The sequence below is a fragment of the Oncorhynchus tshawytscha genome, linkage group LG01 (genome assembly GCF_018296145.1).
Source record: "Oncorhynchus tshawytscha isolate Ot180627B linkage group LG01, Otsh_v2.0, whole genome shotgun sequence".
NCBI classification, from domain to species: domain Eukaryota; kingdom Metazoa; phylum Chordata; class Actinopteri; order Salmoniformes; family Salmonidae; genus Oncorhynchus; species Oncorhynchus tshawytscha.
Genome location: NC_056429.1, coordinates 82,974,826 through 83,002,395, shown reverse-complemented (window position 1 = coordinate 83,002,395; position 27,570 = coordinate 82,974,826). Strand labels below are relative to the sequence as shown.

Sequence of the window (27,570 nt, the reverse complement as noted above, 5' to 3'; positions counted from 1 at the left end):
ACGCTTTAAAAACTCTCAACCATTGTTGCTCTCCTTTCCGGGATGGCTACAAGGCCCTCCTCCGCCCTCCCTTCGGCAAATCAGATCACGACTCAATTCTCCTTTTCCCTTTCTATCTGCAGTAATTCAAACAGGAAGTACCTGTGCTAAGGTCTATTCAACGCTGGTCTGACCAATCAGAATCCATGCTTCAAGATTGTTTTGATCACGCGGACTGGGATATGTTCCGGTTTGCCTCTGAGAATAACATTGACTGAGTTCATCAGGAAGTGCATAGGGGATGTTGTTCCCAATGTAACTATTAAAACCTGCCCAAACCAAAAACTGTGGATAGATGGCAGTATTCCAAACCCTCATTGGTTTGAATGATGTCCAGAATTGTTATCTTGTATTCTTTTGAACTTAACAACATAAATTGGGGTATTTATAGTACTATATAGTTAGAGAACATTGAACAGAACAAGGCTATATCAATAACTCAATCTTGACAAAAATGCAGATAGAATCTTATAGTTCCAAGCTCTCGGTGGTTCAGTGTTCTCAGATGAGAGGTTTTAATGATATCAAATGTGTGTGTCCAGGTGAACCAGAGGAAAAGAAAGCTGATGAGAAGAGTGAAAATACAGAAATGGAGAAGGATGCTACTGGTAAGATCTCTCTCTCTCTCTCTCTCTCTCACTCACTCTTCTCCATTCTCTTGTCCTCTTTCACTCTCTCTTCCTCCAGCACAGCTGACTACTTTTATTAAAAGCTCTATAGGAACAGGGAAGCCATAGTGTAGTCTTGCCTACAGAATATGTCTTCTCAAACCCTGTAGGCTGGTCTCTATCTCTCTAGCTGGTTGATTGTGTCAGTGTGTCTTTGTAATATCAAACCAGTTCCCGGTTCCTCCACTCTCTCTTCCTCTACTTCATCCTCGTTCCATAAGGCTCTGGTCAAAAGTAGTGCAATATGTAGGGGAAAAGTGTGGGACTCAGCATTTGTTTTTATTATAATATATGCCATTTAACAGACGCTCCTGTTCACTTACTGTAAATGAAGCTGCACAAGCAGCAGAGAACAGGATACACTTTCCCTCTTGTCATCATACAAACGTCATTACTTAGAGCACCTCACTATTCAAACACATGTCAGAGTGTAGTCTCACTGGCCAGACTCATATGTACTAGGTCTGTCCTGCCCATATGCTTCATCTCTAAACAGTTGTTTATACAGTAGTTATACAGTGTTATAGTTACAGTATAGTAGTTACAGTAGTTATACAGTATAGTAGTTACAGAATAGTAGTTACAGTATAGTAGTTACAGTAGTTATACAGTATAGTAGTTACAGAATAGTAGTTACAGTATAGTAGTTACAGTAGTTATACAGTCTAGTAGTTACAGAATAGTAGTTATACAGTATAGTAGTTACAGTATAGTAGTACAGTAGTTATACAGTATAGTAGTTACAGTATAGTAGTTATATTAGTTATACAGTATAGTAGTTACTGTATAGTAGTACAGTAGTTATACAGTATAGTAGTTACAGTATAGTAGTACAGTAGTTATATAGTATAGTAGTACAGTAGTTATACAGTATAGTAGTTACAGTATAGTAGTACAGTAGTTATACAGTATAGTAGTTACAGTATAATAGTTATATTTGTTATACAGTAGTTACTGTATAGTAGTACAGTAGTTATACAGTATAGTAGTTACAGTATAGTAGTACAGTAGTTATATAGTATAGTAGTTACGGTATAGTTGTACAGTAGTTATACAGTATAATAGTACATTAGTTATACAATATAGCAGTTACAGTATAGTAGTACAGTAGTTATACAGTATAGTAGTTACAGTATTGTTGTACAGTAGTTATACAGTATAGTAGTACAGTAGTTATACAGTATAGTAGTACAGTAGTTATATAGTATAGTAGTTATAGTATAGTTGTACAGTAGTTATACAGTATAGTAGTTACAGTATAGTAGTACAGTAGTTATACAGTATAGTAGTTACATTATAGTAGTTATATTAGTTATACAGTATAGTAGTTACAGTATAGTAGTACAGTATAGTAGGAACAGTAGTTATACAGTATAGTAGATAACGTATAGTAAGTAGTACAGTATAGTAGTTACCCTATAGTAGTTACAGTATAGTTGTACAGTAGTTATATAGTATAGTAGTTACAGTATAGTTGTACAGTAGTTATATAGTATAGTAGTTACAGTATAGTAGTTACAGTAGTTATACAGTAGAGTAGTTACAGTATAGTAGTACAGTATAGTAGGGACAGTAGTTATACAGTATAGTAGATAAAGTATAGTAAGTAGTACAGTATAGTAGTTACCCTATAGTAGTTACAGTATAGTTGTACAGTAGTTATATAGTATAGTAGTTACAGTATAGTTGTACAGTAGTTATATAGTATAGTAGTTACAGTATAGTAGTTACAGTAGTTATACAGTCGAGTAGTTACAGTATAGTGGTACAGTATAGTAGGAACAGTAGGTATACAGTATAGTAGATAAATTAAAGTAAGTAGTACAGTATAGTAGTCACCCTATAGTAGTTACAGTATAGTTGTACAGTAGTTATATAGTATAGTAGTTACAGTATAGTTGTACAGTAATTATACAGTAGAGTAGTTACAGTATAGTAGTACAGTATAGTAGGAACAGTAGTTATACAGTATAGTAGATAAAGTATAGTAAGTAGTACAGTATAGTAGTTACCCTATAGTAGTTACAGTATAGTTGTACAGTAGTTATATAGTATAGTAGATACAGTACAGTTGTACAGTAGTTATATAGTATAGTAGTTACAGTATAGTAGTTACAGTAGTTATACAGTAGAGTAGTTACAGTATAGTAGTACAGTATAGTAGGAAGAGTAGTTATACAGTATAGTAGATACAGTATAGTAAGTAGTACAGTATAGTAGTTACCCTATAGTAGTTACAGTATAGTTGTACAGTAGTTATATAGTATAGTAGTTACAGTATAGTTGTACAGTAGTTATATAGTATAGTAGTTACAGTATAGTAGTTACAGTAGTTATACAGTAGAGTAGTTACAGTATAGTAGTACAGTATAGTAGGAACAGTAGTTATACAGTATAGTAGATAAATTATAGTAAGTAGTACAGTATAGTAGTCACCCTATAGTAGTTACAGTATAGTTGTACAGTAGTTATATAGTATAGTAGTTACAGTATAGTTGTACAGTAGTTATACAGTAGAGTAGTTACAGTATAGTAGTACAGTATAGTAGGAACAGTAGTTATACAGTATAGTAGATAACGTATAGTAAGTAGTACAGTATAGTAGTTACCCTATAGTAGTTACAGTATAGTTGTACAGTAGTTATATAGTATAGTAGTTACAGTATAGTTGTACAGTAGTTATACAGTATAGTAGTTACAGTATAGTAGTTACAGTAGTTATACAGTAGAGTAGTTACAGTATAGTAGTACAGTATAGTAGGAAGAGTAGTTATACAGTATAGTAGATACAGTATAGTAAGTAGTACAGTATAGTAGTTACCCTATAGTAGTTACAGTATAGTTGTACAGTAGTTATATAGTATAGTAGTTACAGTATAGTTGTACAGTAGTTATATAGTATAGTAGTTACAGTATAGTAGTTACAGTAGTTATACAGTAGAGTAGTTACAGTATAGTAGTACAGTATAGTAGGAACAGTAGTTATACAGTATAGTAGATACATTATAGTGAGTAGTACAGTATAGTAGTCACCCTATAGTAGTTACAGTATAGTTGTACAGTAGTTATATAGTATAGTAGTTACAGTATAGTTGTACAGTAGTTATACAGTAGAGTAGTTACAGTATAGTAGTACAGTATAGTAGGAACAGTAGTTATACAGTATAGTAGATAACGTATAGTAAGTAGTACAGTATAGTAGTTACCCTATAGTAGTTACAGTATAGTTGTACAGTAGTTATATAGTATAGTAGTTACAGTATAGTTGTACAGTAGTTATATAGTATAGTAGTTACAGTATAGTAGTTACAGTAGTTATACAGTAGAGTAGTTACAGTATAGTAGTACAGTATAGTAGGAAGAGTAGTTATACAGTATAGTAGATACAGTATAGTAAGTAGTACAGTATAGTAGTTACCCTATAGTAGTTACAGTATAGTTGTACAGTAGTTATATAGTATAGTAGTTACAGTATAGTTGTACAGTAGTTATATAGTATAGTAGTTACAGTATAGTAGTTACAGTAGTTATACAGTAGAGTAGTTACAGTATCGTAGTACAGTATAGTAGGAACAGTAGTTATACAGTATAGTAGATAAATTATAGTAAGTAGTACAGTATAGTAGTCACCCTATAGTAGTTACAGTATAGTTGTACAGTAGTTATACAGTAGAGTAGTTACAGTATAGTAGTACAGTATAGTAGGAACAGTAGTTATACAGTATAGTAGATAACGTATAGTAAGTAGTACAGTATAGTAGTTACCCTATAGTAGTTACAGTATAGTTGTACAGTAGTTATATAGTATAGTAGTTACAGTATAGTTGTACAGTAGTTATATAGTATAGTAGTTACAGTATAGTAGTTACAGTAGTTATACAGTCGAGTAGTTACAGTATAGTAGTACAGTATAGTAGGAACAGTAGTTATACAGTATAGTAGATAAAGTATAGTAAGTAGTACAGTATAGTAGTTACCCTATAGTAGTTACAGTATAGTTGTACAGTAGTTATATAGTATAGTAGTTACAGTATAGTTGTATAGTAGTTATACAGTATAGTAGTACAGAAGTTATACAGTATAGTAGTTACAGTATAGTAGTACAGTAGTTATACAGTATAGTAGTTACACAGTATAGTAGTTACAGTATAATAGTACAGTAGTTATACAGTATAGTAGTACAGAAGTTATACAGTATAGTAGTTACAGTATAGTAGTTATATTAGTTGTACAGCATAGTAGTTACAGTGTAGTTGTACAGTAGTTATACAGTATAGTAGTACAGTAGTTATACAGTATAGTAGTTACAGTATAGTAGTACAGTAGTTATACAGTATAGTAGTACAGTAGTTAAACAATATAGTAGTACAGAAGTTATACAGTATAGTAGTTACAGTAGTTATACAGTATATTAGTTACAGTATAGTAGTTATACAGTATAGTAGTGAAACAGTATAGTAGTTACTGTATAGTAGTTACAGTAGTTATACAGTATAGTAGTTACAGTATAGTAGGACAGTATAGTAGTGAAACAGTATAGTAGTACAGTATAGTAGTTATACAGTATAGTAGTTACAGTATAGTAGTACAGTATAGTAGTACAGTATAGTAGTTATACAGTAGAGTAGTTACAGTATAGTAGTACAGTATAGTAGGAAGAGTAGTTATACAGTATAGTAGATAAAGTATAGTAAGTAGTACAGTATAGTAGTTACAGTATAGTTGTACAGTAGTTATATATTATAGTAGTTACAGTATAGTAGTTACAGTAGTTATACAGGAGAGTAGTTACAGTATAGTAGTACAGTATAGTAGGAACAGTAGTTATACAGTATAGTAGACAAAGTATAGTAAGTAGTACAGTATAGTAGTCACCCTATAGTAGTTACAGTATAGTTGTACAGTAGTTACATAGTATAGTAGTTACAGTATAGTTGTACAGTAGTTATACAGTATAGTAGTACAGAAGTTATACAGTATAGTAGTTACAGTATAGTAGTACAGTAGTTATACAGTATAGTAGTTACAGTAGTTATACAGTATAGTAGTTACAGTATAATAGTACAGTAGTTATACAGTATAGTAGTACAGTAGTTATACAGTATAGTAGTACAGAAGTTATACAGTATAGTAGTTATAGTAGTTATACAGTATAGTAGTTACAGTATAGTAGTACAGTAGTTATACAGTATAGTAGTTACAGTATAGTAGTTATATTAGTTGTACAGCATATTAGTTAGTGTAGTTGTACAGTAGTTATACAGTATAGTAGTACAGTAGTTATACAGTATAGTAGTTACAGTATAGTAGTATAGTAGTTATACAGTATAATAGTACAGTAGTGAAACAGTATAGTAGTACAGAAGTTATACAGTATAGTAGTTACAGTAGTTATACAGTATATTAGTTACAGTATAGTAGTACAGTAGTTATACAGTATAGTAGTACAGTAGTTATACAGTCCAGTTGTACAGTAGTTATACAGTATAGTAGTTACAGTATAGTAGTTATATTAGTTATATAGTATAGTAGTTACAGTATAGTAGTTATATTAGTTATACAGTATAGTAGTTACAGTATAGTAGTTATATTAGTTATACAGTATAGTAGTTACAGTATAGTAGTTATATTAGTTATACAGTATAGTAGTTACAGTATAGTCGTTATATTAGTTATACAGTATAGTAGTACAGTAGTTAAACAGTATAGTAGTACAGATGTTATACAGTATAGTAGTTACAGTAGTTATACAGTATATTAGTTACAGTATAGTAGTACAGTAGTTATACAGTATAGTAGTACAGTAGTTATACAGTATAGTAGTACAGCAGTTATACAGTATGGTAGTTACAGTATAGTCATTATATTATTTATACAGTATAGTAGTTACAGTATAGTTGTACAGTAGTTATACAGTATAGTAGTTATATTAGTTATACAGTATAGTAGTTACAGTATAGTAGTTATATTAGTTATACAGTATAGTAGTTACAGTATAGTACTTATATTAGTTATACAGTATAGTAGTTATATTAGTTATACAGTATAGTAGTCACAATATGGTAGTTACAGTAGTTATTCAGTGTAGTAGTTACAGTATATTAGTACAGTAGCATTGTTACAGTATTGTAGTTATACAGTATAGTAGTGAAACAGTATAGTAGTACAGTATAGTAGTTACAGTAGTTATACAGTATAGTAGTTACAGTATAGTAGTACAGTATAGTAGTTACAGTAGTTATACAGTGGAGTAGTTACAGTATAGTAGTTACAGTATAGTAGTACAGTATAGTAGTTACAGTAGTTATACAGTATAGTAGTACAGTATAGTAGTTACAGTAGTTATACAGTAGAGTAGTTACAGTATAGTAGTACAGTATAGTAGTTACAGTAGTTATACAGTATAGTAGTACAGTATAGTAGTTACAGTAGTTATACAGTAGAGTAGTTACAGTATAGTAGTACAGCATAGTAGGAACAGTAGTTATACAGTATAGTAGATAAAGTATAGTAAGTAGTACAGTATAGTAGTTACCCTATAGTAGTTACAGTATAGTAGTACAGTATAGTAGTACAGTAGTTATACAGTTGTACAGTAGTTTATGCAGTAGTTTAGTAGTTTACAGTAGTTTATTGCAATAGTTTATATTCGTCTCGTTTCTATGGTAAGCCATCTGTCCTGTCTGTTTGCATTACTTCCAGCAATACATGGTGTCAGTTCCTTCATTCTCCGTGCATATGGTTCCGTTGCGTTGAAAAGAGAAAAGTTTGGCGATCAAAACAGAAACATAGTAAGACAAGTACACAGAGCTCGTGGGCCAGTACATGTTTGCTAGATTCCTGGTATTGTATTGGTAAAATTAGAGTCCACAGCAGTGATCGCCTCAGTAACCCTGTATGGAACACCCATACATTAAAATGAGCCTCTCTTAGGCTAAAGCAACTCATAAATAAACCATAGAGAGGAAAACAGAAAGTTGGAGTCAATTTCTACTGTCTACAGTTCCAAATGGCACCCTATTCCCTCTACGGTGCACTATTTTTGACCAGGTCCCTTAGAGCTCTTTTTCGAAAGTAAGGCACTATATAGGGAATAGTGTGCCATTTGGGTGTTTTCAATAAAACATGTGTGACCCGAACCGAGTGGATTTAACTAGATTGGCTCATCAACTTACCAAACCCAAGTTTGCTGTGCGGCAGTATACACAGCCCAAATCATAACTGGCTCTACACAGTCATTCTATGCTAGTTTTACTGAAGCTAATAAAGGATTCTGCCTTTAGTTTTGACTCTGTATCCATGGCGTCTTTGCATGGTCAACTGAATGTCTAAAGGAGACAACTGGGAGCCTGTAACTCAAGTACTTTTCTTCTACTGAAGAATCAATGTGACCACTGCTGGAGGCTGATTGTAGTGTAGGTGAACAGTTGGAGAGCAGTGAGAGAACAGGTCATTGTCTGTCTTTGAGGGACAGGAGCACAAATGATACTTTTTAGACTCTAGAGAAATGCTTTGCTTTCCACCTGAACAGACCAGGGCTGGAGGCTGATTGTAGTGTAGGTGAACAGTTGGAGAGCAGTGAGAGCACAGGTCCTTGTCGGTCTGTGAGGGGCAGAAGATACAGGATACCGTAGTAGGACTGCTTTGCTTTCTACCTGAGCCATGTGGCATGGGGAGGCGGGAGGCATGGGGAGGAGAGTGGGGGGAGGCAGAGAGGGGAGGGTGAGTCAGGTGACCGTCTGTGATGGCATACTAAGGCCAGGCTACAGAGAGGCAGGGGGAGGTAGGAGAATGTACAGCCTGTAATAGAACTGACCCTGTAGGGGAGACAGGGGGAGAAAGAGAAGACGAGAGGCAGAGGGTGAGAGACAGACCAGCACAGCAGGCAATCACAACCATCTCAGCATAGGAGACGAAGGCACCATTACACAAGCTCAGTCTTTCTCTATCTTTCTCTCTCTCTCTGCCCTTACTATTAATTTCAAATGAGAATTTCAGAAATATGAGTAACTTCCTCCAATACACCCTGGAATGATTGGTCATTACCTATTCAATTGTTTGTTTGTTCAATTATTTAGATGTTTACTTGGAGTGTTGCGTTGAACTCACAAGTTCCTAGTTCCAAAATCTTTCTTCTATTCCTCGGTGGGCGTGATGCGTTAAGTATTGATGGTGTTGGGTTCTTTATTTAGCATGGAGGCAGTGTCACAGACGTTCGCAGCTCACACACACACACACACACACACACACACACACGGTGGCAGAGTCACAGTCGTTCTCAGCTCACCGTCTCAGAGGCTCAAAGCAGAAAGCCCAGCTGTATGAGCAAGTGCCATATGGTGCATCAAAAACCACCACACATTTCTTCTCATGTACCTCCCTCCATCTCTTCCTCCATCTTTGCCTTCCTTCCTTCCTCCCTCCCTCCCTCCCTCCATCTTTCCCTCCTCCCTCTCTTTCTCTCCATCTTTCCCTCCCTCCCTTCCTTCCTTCCTCCCTCCTTCCCTCCATCTTTCCCTCCTCCCTCTCTTTCTCTCCATCTTTCCCTCCCTCCCTCTCTTCCTTCATCCTCCTTTACTCCTTCCATCCATCCCTCCCATCCTTCCTTATTTCCTCTCTCCATCTGTCCTGCCCTCCCTCCCTCCATCTTTCCCTCCCTCCCACCTTTCCTTCCATCCTTCTTCCCTCCCTCCACCAATGATAGAATAGTGAAACCTCCCTCCCTCCATCAATGATAGAATAGTGAAATCTCCCTCCCTCCATCAATGATAGAATAGTGAAATCTCCCTCCCTCCATCAATGATAGAATTGTGAAATCTCCCTCCCTCCATCAATGATAGAATAGTGAAATCTCCCTCCATCGATGATAGAATAGTGATACCTCCCTCCCTTCATCAATGATGGAATAGTAAAACCTCCCTCCCTCCATCAATGATAGAATAGTGATACCTCCCTCCCTCCATCGATGATAGAATAGTGATACCTCCCTCCCTCCATCAATGATAGAATAGTAATACGTCCCTCCCTTCATCAATGATGGAATAGTGATACCTCCCTCCCTTCATCAATGATAGAATAGTGAAACCTCCCTCCATCAATGATAGAATAGTGAAACCTCCCTCCATCAATGATAGAATTGTGAAATCTCCCTCCATCAATGATAGAATTGTGAAATCTCCCTCCATCAATGATAGAATAGTGAAATCTCCCTCCCTCCGTCAATGATAGAATTAGTGAAACCTCCCTCCCGGATGTCATGAGGTATGGTTTTATTTATTTTTCTTTGTTGGTTTTATTGGGATTTGTTTGTGTGTGTGTGCATGCCGGTGCATGTGCATGGGTGTGTGCGTTTGTGTATCAGACACCCAGTGGTCTCTGTTGAGTCAAGCACATCAGTAGGGTTTCTAGCTGGCATACATTAATACCAGTTGTAAAACAGACCAGTAGACTTGCCCTTGGCTATGAGATGGAAAATGACACACACACACACACACACACACACACACACACTCACACACACACACAGAGGAGTAGAGCTCCACCTCAATGTGGTCTGTCTTTTAAAACAACCTGGATAGTCTAGTCTTTCTCTCTCTCTCTCTTGGCATCCTATTTGTCTCAGGATAAAGTTGCCTGTTGAATAGTCTTCTTAGAGGAATAGCGAGGGGTTAGGAAATTCCCTTTAATTGGCATTTCTGGGCCTTTTGACTCCAGTCTTTCTACAGCACCATGGGACACTATTGATGTAGATGTCATTTCAGAGAGATGGGGGTTGTCAGCTTTCTAAGGGTTGTCAGCCGTAGATAAACACATGTCAGAATTCTGAGGGATGTTGTATTAGAGCGATATTCTGGTCTGGAGAGAGAAGGCCTGTCCGTCTAAGTCTACTCTGTGTACGTTAAAGCTGCTACTGGGTTTTCTGAATTATGTTGTGTTGAATTTAATTCAATCAAGGAGTAGTGGTTGAATAAATCACATTGTTGCTTTGACACTATGGGTGTGTACCATTGAAGGGATAGTGTGAGATTCTGGCAGTTGAGCTGTTGCTAGCGTACTGATAGACCTCCAGTCATTGCGCTAAAGCTGGTTAGCATTGGCTTGTGAAACTACCTACTCCATTCAAACTACACGCAGAGACATAAACATGTATCCATGAGTTTATCTGACACTAGAATCTCACACTATACCTTTAAGGAATCGACATTAGTTTGCCTTAGACAAGTCTCCTCGTTCATGCAAATTCAGACCATACATTATAATTATTATCTAGATGGCAGATACTGTCTCATAACACTGCTAGGGATGCTTCTGTGCACCACACATTCCTTTTCAATACCCCTCCTACCTATAGCTAGAGACATCAATTGCTAGGGATAGTGATATTCAATTCCGATAGGGATAGTGATTCATGCCTATCCCTGCATCCACACACAGCAGGACAGAGTTATGTCCTCAATTTTCCCCTCTCTCTCTCTCTCTCTCTGCTCCTAAATGAGAAACACATACAGTATCAGCGAAAACATCAAAAGTCTCTCTGGATTCCGTGGTCAGTAATATGGTGCATGTTGGAGAATACACCACCATTGTTGCACCATGTCCATTATCAGTTCACTTATGGCTTAGAACATGGCATCAAAGGAAGAGAAGAATAGAGAAGGAGGAGGAGGAGAGGAGAGGGCCCCCTCTAATAGGCTACGGTGGACATGGTTTCTCTCTTTCTTTCTGTCTGTCTGTCTGTCTCTTTCTCTCTCTCTCTCTCTCTCTCTCTCTCTCTCTCCATCAGTCTCTTGTTCCCTCTCACTCCCTCTTTCTCTCTATATCTCTCTCTCTCTCTCTCTCTTTTTTATCCCTCCCTCTCTCGTTCTCCATTTTTCACTTTCTCTCACTCGTCTCTCTCTCGCTCTCTGTCTTTCTCTCTTTGCTTTGAAAGTCCTTCTTTTGACTAGCTCCCTCTCTGTGTCCAACCCTCGTGGTGGAAAATGGCGACAGGGGAATCATCTGAAAGAGGGGATGTCATTTGTCTGCCGGCAGCATTATCAGTTACGGCAATGCATCTTGAGTATTTGAAAAGTCTGATGGAAAATATATTGTTCGGCTCGAGCAAACACATACATGCTCGCAGAAACAAACACAAACGCACATACACAAACACACACGTATGCTTCAACTGCTGGGGGATTTCTACTCCTCTCATTAGTTGTTCTTAATTCTGGAACACAGAAATTGTTTGTCACTTATTGTGTCTGTATTGGTATGACAATAAATACATGATTTAGTTAACTATATGGATGAAAGGCAGCAATGTGCTGCCCTCTTGGCAGACCTGTCAAAGGCCTTCGTGATAAGGTTTTCTTCCGTCGAAGGAGACGGACCAAAATGCAGCGTGGTTATTTCGATACATCTTTAATAAAGATAATAACGAACAATACAAAACAATAAACGTAATGTGAAAAACCGAAACAGCCCTATCTGGTGCAAACATACACAGAGACAGGAACAATCACCCATGAAACACTCAAAGAATATGGCTGCCTAAATATGGTTCCCAATCAGAGACAACGATAAACACCTGTCTCTGATTGAGAACCACTCTAGGCAACCATAGACTTTCCTAGACAACTCCACTAACCACAATCCCATGACCTACAAAAAAACCCTAGACAAAACACACCACATAAATACCCATGTCACACCCTGGCCTAACCAAAATAATAAGGAAAACACAGAATACTAATACCAGGGCGTGACACTTCGATACTGTTGATAAGTCACTACTAGTTCAGAGGCTTTCCTCAGTTACATGTAACTGGTTTAAAAATGACTTGATAGATCAAAGTCAATGTGTGTCTGCTGATAGTGTTAAATCAAGTTGTCTGGATATAACGAACCGGCACCTGTATGAGGACGATACTGTTGTGTATTCTATTGCCCCCACTGTTCACCAGGCTCTATCTGAACTACAGTTCTACTTCATGGTTTTACAGAAAACCTTTATTGACCTTTAATTGAATGCAGGTAAAACAAAGCACATGTTGTTCTCTAGAGCACACACCACTTGGATGGTGCCCACATTGACCGTGTACCTGCTTACAAATATCTGGGCATTTGGATAGACAAGAAGCTATCTTTTAAAAAACACATTGATGCGTTAGTTAAGAAGCTGAGAAAATAAATGGTAGAATGCAGATCATTCAGTCGACGTTCCTTCCTGTCCTAGATTATGGCGACATCATCTACATGAATGCAGCTGCCACTTCATTAAACCCGTTAGATGCAGTTTACCATAGTTCATTTTGTGTGGCAGGTTTTGCTCTCATCACGGCTTGCTCTATCAGAAAGTATGATGGCCCTCTTTGACCTCACATTGGTCGAAAACAAAGCATTTTATTCATTATAAAGCACTTTTGCAAAAACTCCCACATTACCTCACATATTTAATTACCCATAGAAGTAGGAGTTACCATTCCCGATCACAGGGATGGCTAACTTTGGAAATTCTGTCTGTCGCTACAGACTTAAGAAAAAGCAGCTTTTAGTTTCTTTGCTCTCCTTTTGGGATGCACACATTGTCTGCAATACCCAAACATCACATCATAGGTTACTGTAACTAAAAACTAGGAGGATAGTGCATTCCTTGGCTACTCACATCATAACTTAAAAGACAGAATAAATTGTAGATAATGGGCTTCTTCAGGGCCTGTGCCAGAACCAATCAGGTGGACGGGCCGTTGATTTCCATAGGCAGCCACGTTGTTTCACGGGACCTCCTTTTTTTAATGGGTGTTCTAGTAAAGATCATAGGCAGTCACGTTGTTTCACGGGACCTCCTTTTTTAATGGGTGTTCTAGTAAAGATCATAGGCAGCTCGTGAGTTTCAAGTTTGGGGAAGCTTACGATTTATCCTACCATTTATACCTATTTTCGTGCCAGTTATGAGCATTTTTATATGCAATATGTTTTGTTAGAACAGTTTCATTTCAGTAATAACATGTTTGTTTCTCAAAATCATTGTCACATGGTTAATCATAATTATCTGAAGTAAAATGACAAGAATCTAAAAGTTAAAATTCAGCTAAGGGGAGAGCTCCAGCCTCTGCCGTATGGACACATTGATAGACTGTGATCCACTGGCGGCTAAAGAAATGAGCGCGTAGAGCTCAGAGATACCCTATAGGCCAAGGCAGCAGTAGGCATATAACTTTATCTTCAACTAAGTAAAATACAATAGGCCTAAAGCCAACAAATAAAACTGTAGAAAATTTCCTGATGAAAATTCTGGTTCTTTCAATCACATTCATCTTCCTACTCCGCCTGTCTGCCTCCCTTTCTATCTGTCTTGACTTGAGCTATTGCTAGTGAAGTACAACATTGTATCAAATCATCAACTGGCTCCAGCCTGAAGCTGTTGCTATGGCAAACTTAGAACATTGTATCAACAAGCCTTTAGAGTTTCCTGCGCCAGTGAGCTCGGGACAGACAGCTGTTTTTTATGACGTTTTCACTGGATATGAGGAATCATCAGATCATAATATTGTGCTCTTTCACACTGAGGTGATTATCGAGGCCGGGAGGGTTGGAAAGATTTTTCAAATACTGAGGAACTGTCATACGCAATGGATGTACATTTTTTTGTGACTTTGTTGCCTTACTGGTGAAGAAAAAAAGCGACTGAGCAGCTCAGCTTATTAGTGGTGGACTTGGTGAGCTCAGGTGCGTGTGCTCTCTCAACGTTACCAGGACAGAGAAACCAGACACATGCTCATTGCTCACGTGGAGCACTCCAAACAAAAGACATTGGAAAAAATGTACAGAACTTGTGATGGTTATGAAATAAACCAAAACTTGTTACAACTCAACTCCCGAGTGGCGCAGTGGTCTAGGGCACTGCATCTCAGTCCAAGAGGTGTCATTAAAGTCCCTAGTTGGAATCCAGGCTCTATCACATCCGGCTGTGATTGGGAGTCACACAGGGCGGCACACAATGAACCCAGCCTCTTCTGGGTATGGCCGGGGTAGGCCGTCATTGTAAATCAGAATTAGTTCTTAACTGTCTTTCCTAGTTAAATAAAGGTTAAATAAAAATAAATAAAAACTGTAGCAGGTGGTGAACACCACAATGTTTCCAGTCTGAGAGTGAGAACGGTAAATTACTGTAATTAATACATGCAGTAACATAAATTAATATAAATGATGGGGATTAATGGTACATTTACTAGGCCTACTGGTGACATATATAATGGGGAATTGATCAAAAATAAGCAAACAAGCCACACAATGAAACAATGAATGTGCAAGATTTGGTGGGAGACAACGGAGTGCATTCTGGAGAGAAACATGCTATATCTTTACCGCACAATACTCCCCTTGTTGCAGCATTTGAAACTATACTCAAGACACATTATCTTAACACATATTTTAGATGCTTTTCACTGACAGCCACAACTCAATCAGCTGGACCTATTGCCACGATCACTACCCAAATTGCAGGCTTCCTAAATAGGCGTAGGCCTACACACTTGTAATTTGAAACAATCCACAGCTATTTAAATAAAGAACAGAAGCTAATGATCCCCTGTGGCTAAGTCATGCTCCATGGTGAAGTATTTTAATGATTTTATTTAGACAGGAGTAATTATATAATTTTGCAGAAACATCGATTTACTTTGGCATAATGGCGCCGGAGGGTAGGGCTGTCGTTTTACGTGCTCCTAACCAACTGTGCTATATTGTTAGATTTTCCGCCCTGTTTGTAACTCATTTTGTACATAATGTTGCTGCTTGTGTCTCTTATGACTGAAAAAAGAGCTTCTGGACATCAAAACAGCGATTACTCACCTCAAACTGGACAAAGATTTTAATTTTCTTTAATGAGTCCGACACAAAGGATATACTGCTTTGTCAAGACCAGGCCCAAATCCCCGTCATCCGCATGAAGAAAAGATGGAGAAAAAAGGGGAGGAGGGCGGGGTGCCCTGTAAGAATTTGCCGATGAGTAGGTAGACCACCACTACACTCCATATTATTGGCCAACGTGCAATCATTGGAAAACAAACAAAAAACAAACTGGACGATCTACGATTAAGACTACACTACCAACGGGACATTAAAAACTGTAATACCTTATGTTTCACGAGACGTGGCTAAGCGACGACACAGATATTATAGAGCTGGCTTCTCCGTGCATCAGCAGGTCAGAGCAGCTACGTCTGGTAAGACGAGGAGTGGGGGTGTGTGTCTATTTGTCAATAACTGCTGGTGCGCGATGTCTAATATTTAAAAAGTCTCAAGGTATTGTTCACCTGAGGTAGAATACCTCATGATAAGCTGTAGACCAAACTATCTACCAAGAGAGTTCTCATCTATATTATTCGTAGCCGTCTATTTACCACCACAAACCGATGCTGGCACTAAGACCACACTCAACTAACTCTATAAGGCTATAAGCAAACAAGAAAATGCTCATCCAGAAGCTGCGCTCCTAGTGGCCAGGGACTTTAATGCAGGCAAACTTAAATCAGCTTTAATTTCTACCAGCATGTCACATGTGTAACCAGAGGGAAAAAAACTAAATACCAACTTTACTCCACACACAGAGATGCGTACAAAGCTCTCCCTCGCCCTCCATTTAGTAAATCTGACCATAATTATATCCTTCTGATTCCTGCTTACAAGAAAAAACTAAAGCAGGATGTACCAGTGACTCACTCAATACGGTGGTCAGATGAGGCAGATGCTATGCTACAGGACTGTTTTGCTAGCACAGACTGGAATATGTACCAGGATTCATCCAATGGCATTGAGGAGTACACCACATCAGTCCCTGGCTTCATCAATAAGTGCATCGACGATGTCGTCCCCACAGTAACCGTACGTACATATCCCAACTACAAGCCATGGATTACAGGCAACATCCGCACCGAGCTAAAGGCAAATGCTGATGCTCCAGATACTCAACTAATCTAAAGAAGGACAGTTTTATTGTTTTTTTAATTAGAACAACAGTTTTCAACTGTGCTAACATAAATGCAAAAGGGTTTTCTAAGGATCAATTAGCCTTTTAAAATGTTACACTTGGATTAGCTAACACAACGTGCCATTGGAACACAGGAGTGATGGTTGCTGATAAATGGGCCTCTGTACGCCTATGTGGATATTCCATTACAAAACAGCCGTTTCCAGCTACAATAGTCATTTACAACATTAACAATGTCTACAGTGTATTTCTGATCAATTTGATGTTATTTTAATGGACAAAAAAAAAATATTTCTTTAAAAAACAAGGACATTTGTAAGTGAACCCAAAACTTTTGACTGGTAGTGTATTTGGTATTTATTAGGATCCCAATTAGCCGCTGCAAAGCATCAGCTACTCTTCCTGGGTTCACATGAAACATGACAATATATAGCACAGAACATCCCCTCCCTTCTCTTCTCCTCTCCATCCATACCATTCCCTCTCCTCCCTTTTCTTCTCTCCACCCCTCCCTTCTCCTCCCCTCTCCCCTCCCTTCTCCTCCCCTCCTCTCCTCCCTTCTCTTCTCTTCTCCTCTCTTCCCCTCTCTTCTCCTCCCCTCTCTCCTCCCTTCTGCTCTACTCACCTCTCCACCCCCTTCTCTTCTCCTCTCTTCACCTCCCTTTTCCTCCCCTCTCCTCTCTTCTCTTCTCCTCTGCTCCTCTCCACCCCTCCTTTTCCTCCCTTCTCTTCAACTACCTTCTGCTCCCCCCTCCTCCCTTCTCTTCTCCACCCCCTTCTCCTCCCCTCTCTTTCATTCTCTTCTCCACCCTCCCTTCTCCTCCCCTCCTCTCTCTTCTCTTCTCCTATCTTTCCTCTTAACTTAACCAGTGGGAGGTTTTCACTAACTTCTTCATTCATCTTTGGGATTTTATTTTCTATCTTTCTGTCAGTCCTGTCTCCTTTCCTCTCATTGTGTGCAGTGATTTGGTTATAGATTGGACTAGAAAGAGGAGATGAGAGAGAAGATGGATCAAATCTAGACTGATCAATCTTAGCTGATCAAGCAGGCCTGTTCTGTCATCACCCTGGTGTTTAAGTGAGCCCACCAGTACTAGTCGGGAGAACCGGGAAGAAAGTAACACTTTGTTTTTTTCCTAATTACTCAGAGATCGATAGAGCTAGAGACACCATATATTATGACAAACAACTTTCATATGTCCTCCACCATTAGCAACTGTAATTTAATTTCTAAGATAATTGAGTTGAAATTGAATAGACTGAGAACAGAACTACCACAATGTTACTTCTGTAACTTGTTGTTCATATGTATACATGTGTACAGTATACGGAGTAAAACAACTTCCACAATGTTACTTCTGTAACTTGTTGTTCATATGTATACATGTGTACAGTATACGGAGTAAAACAACTTCCACAATGCTACTTTTGTACCTGCCGGCGGGGCAGGAGTAACACAGTATTGAGATGGAAGTAACAGCTGGCGAAAAGTGCACAATATCTGTCTTATCTCCATCTTTCTGGTTTGTAATGCTCTTTACTTTGAACAAATGTACTATTAGCCGTCATGTTTGTGTCTATTTGAATGATTAATGCTATGGTTTGCTATGGTTTGAAATGTATGAAAAGGATCACATAATAGCTATATAATTTTCTCATCTCACTTTAATGGGAATGTAGTAGGAGATGTTTGTCACAATTTTCAATGACTTTTCATGCTTAGCCCTACCAATCAGGTGTGCTCCAGCTGTCCTTGTCATGCGCACTCCTCGTGTCTTGATAGAATAAAAAAATATATTCTTTTCACAAATAGCAAACTCATCATGCTTGTCACATTTCCGTGGCTTGACACAAGGTAATTGAACCCCAGAATCATAAAAATATATATGTTTAACCTCTAACCTGTTGATAAAATCTTATGTGAGAAGCTGAGCCATCAAGTCAATTGATTAAGGCATAATTCTAAGGACGTCATATCTCATTTTCAGACATTCAGTCACTTGTTGATATTTAGATAAAATTATAACAGCAACATGAACTAGAGGATACAATGGCCTGTGCTTAAATATTGTTTTATTTTATTCCAGTTCATCAGTTAACATTGTGTTACTTTCGTCCCACCCGTCTCTCCTGTAACTTCTCCCAGGCTAACACCCAAGACTAGCTTGCATGATACTTGAAACCTATGCTGTCATTTAGTTACTAGATGGGTTAAGAAAATGACTTATGTTTCGAACCTTAAATAGCTAAACGCAATTCTAAAACTGAAAAATACTTCTGGGTCTGTTTCTTTTTACTTACATGGCTCAAAACCACTTTTTGTTGATGACTTGGTGAAACATGGTTGAACTGGGCTTTTCTTTTGCAGGAAGGTGGTACCCCGCATTAGGAACGTGCTGACTTCACTACATCATTCTAGCTGTTATCTGAGAAACTGGGTGTGTTACTTTCGTCCCAGTTCTCCCCTAGTTTTATCTAATGGCAGTGGCTTTACTTCACACAACTGAGGAAAAGTATTGCTCTGCAAACCGACAGAATTCTGCAAGAGTTCATTAAGTTTTAATAGAGAGACGTGTGATGCCTGAAGTTACACTGCTTGTAGTGTTACTGATTGGACTTTCTCTGTGTGTGGGGAGTGTTCTCTAGTCAGCCCTAGTCAGCCCTTCTAACAGCACTGAACAACCTAGAGACAAAATCCATCAGTGTGACAGAAGGGAGTGGACCAGAGAGGGGGAGGGGGAGAGAGGGGGGCAGAGAGAGAGAGACAGTGCGAGAGAGATGGAGAGACAGATGGAATGAGAGAATGTGCAAGAGAGAGGAAGAGAGAGAGAAAGATAGAGAATTAAGGAAAGAGAGAGAAGGGAACACAGATTTAGGCATAACTCAAATCCATATGCAGACAAGCAGAAAATTACCTTCTCTACCTTGCATGCATTTAGGAGACAGAAGATAATTTGGCTTTTTGTCCTTCTGTTGTTCAGCAATAATTCACTGTGTCATCGGAAGGCTCAGAAAGGGCTCCATCCCTCAACAAATTACAACTCCTCTCTCAGTTGATTCCCAAGCTAAAATTGTGGGAGGAGACTGGGGAGAGAGAGATAGCGAGATAGAGAGAAAAGTATAGAGGGAGAGAGAGAGTAAGAAAAAGTTCGAGGGAGAGAGAGAGAAAGCATGCCCCTTGTAGCCTGTCAGAGTTTGCAGACAATAACAGGACATGTATGGACATAGACAGGTGCATGGTTACAGGTTTAGACCACACGTGGCCACATGTAACCACGGAAAATGGGGAATGCCTGTGTTTGTTGCAGACAGGAAGTTCAATGTTCCCGGAGCTAAGTATTTTGTCACACAGCTACGTCTCAATACCTAGACTTCTCACAGTCTCACAGACTTTAAAAGTCGGGGGGAAATCGATGATGTGGGAGTATACCCTACGCCTTGTGTCTAGTATCCATCCGTGGTTTACGTCACAGTAGGGAGTCTGTCAATATCTCAGAAGGTGAATTCCTTCAGCTGGCTTCTTTGATCTCAAAGTGTGGCCTCTGCAGTCTGTTGGGTTCTGTGTCCCTTCTTCCCTCAGAGCCTATCAGTGCCTACCAGAGCCTACCAGAGCCTATCAGAGCCTAGCAGAGCCTAGCAGAGCCTACCAGAGCCTACCAGAGCCTATCAGAGCCTATCAGAGCCTATCAGAGCCTATCAGAGCCTATCAGAGCCTAGCAGAGCCTACCAGAGCCTACCAGAGCCTACCAGAGCCTATCAGAGCCTATCAGAGCCTATCAGAGCCTAGCAGAGCCTATCAGAGCCTAGCAGAGCCTACCAGAGCCTAGCAGAGCCTATCAGAGCCTAGCAGAGCCTACCAGAGCCTACCAGAGCCTATCAGAGCCTATCAGAGCCTACCAGAGCCTATCAGAGCCTACCAGAGCCTATCAGAGCCTATCAGAGCCTACCAGAGCCTACCAGAGCCTAGCAGAGCCTATCAGAGCCTATCAGAGCCTATCAGAGCCTACCAGAGCCTATCAGAGCCTAGCAGAGCCTATCAGAGCCTACCAGAGCCTACCAGAGCCTATCAGAGCCTAGCAGAGCCTAGCAGAGCCTAGCAGAGCCTACCAGAGCCTACCAGAGCCTATCAGAGCCTATCAGAGCCTACCAGAGCCTATCAGAGCCTATCAGAGCCTATCAGAGCCTATCAGAGCCTATCAGAGCCTACCAGAGCCTATCAGAGCCTATAGAACTACACCTTGATCTCAGCTGGAACACACAGATGTCCAGCTTTTTATACCAAAACAAAGGCCACCAGACACCAGTCCCATCCAACCCTCTCCAGATGGGGGGCTTGATTGAATTAAAACACAGTCACTATGGACGATAATTTTTGTTCTCCACTCAGTGGTTAAACTGAAACAGAAGTTGGTGGTTAAACTGAGACAGCTACTCTTCCTGGAGTCCAAGGAAGCGGTTAAACCAAGACAGAATATGTGTCCCAAATGGCACCCTAATCCATATATAGAGCACTACTTTTGACTAGAGCCCTATGGTCCCTGGTCAAAACTATTGTACTATAGGGAATCCAGCGTTTGTCTTAGTGGCACAGTCTAAGTCACATATTATTAGGAAATTGTATTGCGCATTCAAAGTCCTACCAGTGAATTCTACTAGATAAATTCTGACCCAGTTCCATTGAACTTTAAAACAGATGTTGAATGATGTTGCAGGAAATGTATTTTAGCCACAGCAATAACCGTTTTCCCTCTCACTTTACTTGATGGAGTATCTGGTAAATGGTCTCTGGTCCTGGCTCACTGCTGTTGCTAAGGCAGTCCGGATATCAAGGTGTCCTGGCTAAATTCCCAATCTGGCTGTCATACCATCATGTTCACACGATCATTCCCAGCTTTCAATTGGCTCATTTATCCCTTATTTTCTCCCCTACAATTCTTCCTCAGGTCATTGCTGTAAAATAAAATGTGTTCTTGGTGAAATTACCTGGTAAAATAAGTGTTTGTTTTTTTATATTGGGGTAGCACTGCCAGCTCAATAGCACTTCCTTGCCACAGAATAAGCAAAGAATGAAAACAAAGACTGAGGATTGTATTCCAAATGGCACTCTATTCCCTTTTTAGTGCACTACTAAATTGTAAAGTATTTAGTCTGTAAAAATCTCCATAGGGAAGAGGCTGCCATTTGAGCCACAACAAGAGCCCCGTTCGGGTCAATGGTGCCATCGACGTCTTCAGATAACCCTTTCTACCGTGGTGGAGCTGAATTCATTGTGTGAATTAAAGAGGGGTTGTAATGACTACTGGGTGGTCTATGGTTAGTGTGATCTGTGATCTTTATGTGAACTGAACCGTATTTATGTTCAACGAATATCAAAGACCCTTATTCATTAACTTTGCCTCCCCATTACAAGCCCTGGGCCCTGGCCACTTGTATGTATCCTTCTTGTAACACATAATTGCAGACATCACCGCACTCATGCAAAACAAGAGAAAACGGGTTGCCTGGCGGATCAACAAGGGCCTGAACCAATAGGAACTAATGAGCTGGTAAATGTGGAGAAAGCCGGTCCCATTTTCATATGTAAATGTTACAAGCTTGTAGTACGATGCCCAGGCTGGTGAAATAGCTTAGCTGAATGGAGCCGCCAACACACTCAAAGGAATGAAAAGGAAAGAGTAGTTTGGAGGGAAAACACTTGATGATGCCCCAGTGTTATATGGCCCACTGTCTCGGCATCACTAAGCCAATTAGGGAGCAGTGAGCTGTGACCTGCGCGGGACAGGGGTACGGGGAGGAGGGACAGAGGTACGGGGAGGAGGGACAGGGACAGGGGGACAGGGGTACGGGGAGGAGGGACAGGGACAGGGAGGAGGGACAGGGGGGAGGAGGGACAGGGGGGGAGGAGGGACAGGGGTACGGGGAGGAGGGACAGGGACAGGGGTACGAGGTACGGGGAGGAGAAGGGACAGGGGTACGAGGAGGAAGGGACAGGGGTACGGGGAGGAGGGACAGGGACAGGGGAGTGACAGGGGGTAGGAGGAACAGGGACAGGGGTAGGAGGGACGAGGGGAGGAGGGACAGGGGTACGAGGAGAAGGGACAGGGGTACAGGGGTAGGAGGAGGAACAGGGGGGACAGGGGTACGGGGAGGAGGGAAGGGAAAGGGGGACAGAGGGTACGGGGGAAGGGACAGGGGGACAGGGGTACGGGGAGGAGGGACAGGGGTACAAGGAGAAGGGACAGGGGTACGGGGAGGGAGGGACAGGGGGGACAGGGGTACGAGGAGAAGGGACAGGGGGATAAAGGGGGAGGAAAAGGGGTGGTGGGTGGGAAAGGGGCATCAAGGAGGGGGCAAAATCAGTTCAGTTCACTACAACTGCCTCTCCTCCTCCTCCTTCTCCTCTCCCCTTTGCTCCTCCTCCTCGCCCCCTCTCCCTCTGTCGAGGCTTCCTGTGAAAAGACAAAAGCCCTGAATCAATATTCCTCCTTCTCCTTTCTTCCTCTGAAGAAAAGGGGGGAGTGGGTCGAAGAAAAGGATAGAGAGGTTCAGAAAAAGGAGAGGGTTGATAGAAAGGAGGGATGGGGTCAGTGAAAGGAGAGAGAAAGTTGTTGGACATTAATGTGTCTCTACGTATCATCTAGTAACCCTTGTAGAAAATGTGGGGCTTTCCTCCTAAATGTAGAGTGTGGAGAATTATTTCAATCAGTGTTGATGCTGTTAGTTGGTAACTGGGCTGTCCAGTACTATAATGAGAAAGTAGATTAATTCAGTGAGTTGTTTCATCTCCTTGTCTCCTCAACTCTATGGACTGAGCGAATCCTTCTCCTCCTCCCACTCTTCCTCTCTTTGGACTGAAATGATCCTCCTCCTCCTCTTTTTTTGACTTAAATTCTCCTTCTCCAGCCAGACAGAAGCCTGTTTTCTCCACCTCATGTATATGTTTCTACCCACATCATGCTCCCTCCTCTTTCTCCTCCCCCCTATACTGTCAGCTCTCAGCACAGCATTCTCTCCCTCTCTTTCTCTCACTCATCATCTATCTATCCAAAATCACAGAACACTTTTGACATTTCTGTGTAGAAGACAAGGAAAATTGATATGCAGGGGGCAGAGACCCGTGCTGCTGGGGCTGGTGTGGGCTCACACTGCAGCATGTGTATATCTATATATATATATATATATATATATATACACTGTATATATTTTTTTTACCTATATTTAAATAGGCAAGTCAGTTAAGAACAAATTCTTATTTACAACTCCCTACCCCAGCCAAACCATAACATGGACAACGCTGGGCCAATTGTGCACCGCCCTATGGGACTCCCAATCGACCAGTTGTGATACAGCCTGGAATCGAACCAGGGTCTGTAGTGACATCTCTAGTACTGAGATGCAGTGCCTTAGACTGCTGCACCACTGGGGGGCTGGTGAACCATCTGGAGGACGTTGTAGGGTGTGGGGCGTCAGGGGGTACAGTGGACGAGAAGGAAGGCTTGATTCTAACCTTTCTAGGTTATGTCAAGTTTGTGCTTTTAATGATGTAGCTATTGGGCCAATAAATGTATTTCTCTCTCTCTCTCTCTCTCTCTCTCTCTCTCTCTCTCTCTCTCTATTTATATTTCTTTCTTTTTTCTTTGTTTCTCTCTTTCTCTCTCCCTTTCTCTCTCTCTCTCTCTCTTTCTCTTTTTCTCTCTCTCTTCTTCTCTCTCTTCTGTCTCATTCTCTGTCTAGGTCTCTGTCTCTCTTTCTCTGGGATCCGTAGGGCGGCGGGGGTGGCAGAGGGGGCTGTGGAGCAGAATCAATTTAAATTCTATTTATTTTTTGGTTTGTGTTGGGTTTTCATCAATGGTGGTTATTAGGAGGAGAAAGTGCCACCAGGGCTCTTGGGTTCTGATGTTATTACCTGGGAGGAGAGGAGAGGAGGGATCTGGAATAAGGCCAGTTCTGCAATGTTATACAGGGGCGCTCTGAGCTCTCTCATTTTAAAAGGCTGACAAGAAGAAGGATGCTGTGTACCACCGCAGGATACAATATTACCACATTCCACACTTCCTTTAATGTGCTGACCTTGAAATACAGCATGTAAACTAGTGAATTCAATTCCTTTCAATTCAACTGCATATTTTGTCCCCCTGGGGTTATTCTCTGTCTATTGTCCATATGAACGTAATACCGAGGTATATACCCATGTGTACTTATCTGTAAGTGTGTCTTTGTACCAATTCCTCATGGTAGGTGAACAAGTATGGAGATGATATGGGTGACAAACCTGCTACGTTGATTATAGTGGGGAGGGAGTCATATAAAGACTTTTGAAAAGGTGTCTTGCACAGTTTCATTTACTCCCGCCAGCTCTCTGGCTCTCTCTCCGTCAGCGCGAGACAAGGCGGTGGCGGTGGTGGAATGGAATCATTGTCCTTCCTCGCCTGTCAGTGCTGCTTCTCCACTGGCAGCGGACAGAAGGTAGTAGGACAGACAAAGAGAGAGAGAATGAGAGAGAGAGAGAGAGAGACAGACAGACAGAGAGAGAGAGAGACCGACAAAGGGTGAGAGCAAGGGAGAGAAAGAAAGGGAGCGAGAGAGAGACTGAGGCAGAATGTGATGATTGATCTGCAAAATTGATCTGCAAAATCCAGGAGAACTCTTGATTTTTAAAGCCTGCTTTAAGAAGGCAGCCATGTAGAAACATGCAGACTAACTCCAAGCATCCAGCGATTCTATATTCCAGCATAATGGATGGATCTCTGAGAGAACTGGCTTGTTTGTTGATGAAGACATACATTACATGGAAAACCATGGAAACCTTGTTTAATGTATGAAATAGTTTTGAGGCATCCGGGTATGCCCTTATGGAAAAACAACGTGATCTTATGTGAAGGTAATGTAATAACATGTGACAGCATGTAAAAGCAACATGTAATAACATGAAACTACACATTTGAAAGCATGAGAGAGTTAGGTTTGCACATGTGAAACTGCAATTCACGTGAGGTGAAAACATGTTATTCTCCTCACATATGAAAAGGTGTTAACATATGAACTCTAATTGTAATTTTCACATGTGAAGCTGCACAGTTCAAGTTTTTATTTGTAAGGCAAGTAATGAAATGGTATGGGGGTTTTAAGTTAAGCGGTATGCTGTTCAGCTAAACTAGTTTAAACATTTGGCACGATTACTTTGTGCTGACTTCTCAATATAACCCCATTTGGGATTTGATCTCCCAACCTCTGGATTTGGGGTATGCTGATCTTACTTCTCAAGCAAGAATTTTGCTAGGACTGTCTGGGAGTGATCTGAGTGGGGAGGGGAAGTAATATGGAATCTGAAAATGACCTGTTATTCACCGGCGGCACGATAGTGGTGCCCTAAAGTCTTGATAAGCCCAGTCATTCTAGACTGAGGCTAATGACTGTTTAGTCTAAAACATACTAAAGTGCCTGGAAATATGAGGAAATTGCTAAAGTAGTCAAATGTTTAGTATGAAACAACATTGCCAGCATTATCATGTCGACAAATTTACTTTCGAAATGGCAATGTTGTCATTAGCTTACAAAGTTTGTAAAAAATAAATAGCTAGCAATGCTAACAGTAGCTAGCTAAAATCCGGTGACCTCTCAATCGTAGTCAACTAGCTACCGTTATACTGCATCTAAAGTCAATCTGGCGACATCAAAATGATGACAGAAGGTTTTCCTACTAATTATTTGCCTCCTTTTCCAAGCCACTGTAATGCACTTGTGATGAAATGCTCATCAGCGCTCATTGACGATGCATTGAGTACAATGCTCAGATGGGCATCAGGTCAAAATAAATGTTCAAAAACCTATTGTGACAAAATATGCAACCCATGAATTGGCAGAGAGGTTTGGAACTCTCTTTGTTAATGATCTTTATTAACTGGGTGGTTCGAGCACTGAATACTGATTGGCTGACAATTGGCTGACAACCGTGGTATATCAGGCCATATACCACAGGTCTAATTACGTAGGTTTCTCAACAGATTTCTCACCGTTAAACTTCCGACCTTCCGACCAACGCTCTAACCGGTTACCTACCTGTGGAGAATAATCAGTATTGGGGTAGCTACTCTGAAAATATTGTTTAAAAGCTACCAATTACATCACAGTGGAAGAAGTTAAGTTACATTAAAACTACTGCGTGAAAAATTATCATATCTAAATCTCAAATATCATAGGCATCACTCTGGAGTCAGATATTAACCAAAGGTGTAATTTGGCCTTTTAACACAAAAAGTATGTTTCAACTGAGAATAAGTCAGGTCTGATGCCGAAAAAGAAAGGATATTCTTGCCTACTTCATCCATATTGTCTTTTCTATTAGCAAAAACGTAGTGTGTAGTTCCAGTAGTTAGCTAAAGTAATTAACTACTGAAAACACTGTCAAGATTTGAATTTAGTGAATTACCACCAAGCTACTGCAAAATGTAGTTTAATTACTAGTTGAACTACATGTAGTTCACTACTCCCCGACGCTGAAAACATTGCAACTGCCTGGAAGGTTAGTGCCACTGCTAGCATGTTGTGGCACACACGTTCCACGTCATGCATTATTTTCCACAGAGCGCATAGCCCCTTGTAGATTATTCCTTACATATTAAAGGCCCAGTGAAGTCAAAAACGTGATTTTCCTGTGTTTTATATTTCGATACTATGAGGTTAGAATAATATAGTTACATTTTGAAAATGATGATAATGCCCTTTTAGTGTGAGAGCTGTTTGAATAGACTGCCTGTAATGTCTGCCTGTTTTCAGTGGATGGAGTTTTAGCCTGCATGGTGACAGTCCAAGCTAAATTCTTGCTTGAGAAATTTCTCTTTGCTAAGAAGCATTTTTAAAATTATTATTGTTATACTTTTTTTAAATGGA

The 27,570-nt window shown here is 40.1% G+C and overlaps 1 protein-coding gene across 1 annotated transcript in view; it reads left to right on the top strand.

Moving 5' to 3' along the window:
- Window positions 1–27,570, top strand: part of macrod2 (mono-ADP ribosylhydrolase 2) — a 1,261,723-nt gene that overhangs the window by 1,216,992 nt on the left and 17,161 nt on the right. Inside the window, exon 14 of the mRNA XM_042326660.1 lies at window positions 582–647. Within this exon, the coding sequence (XP_042182594.1) occupies window positions 582–647 (66 nt within the window). The remainder of the gene's footprint in view (window positions 1–581; window positions 648–27,570) is intronic.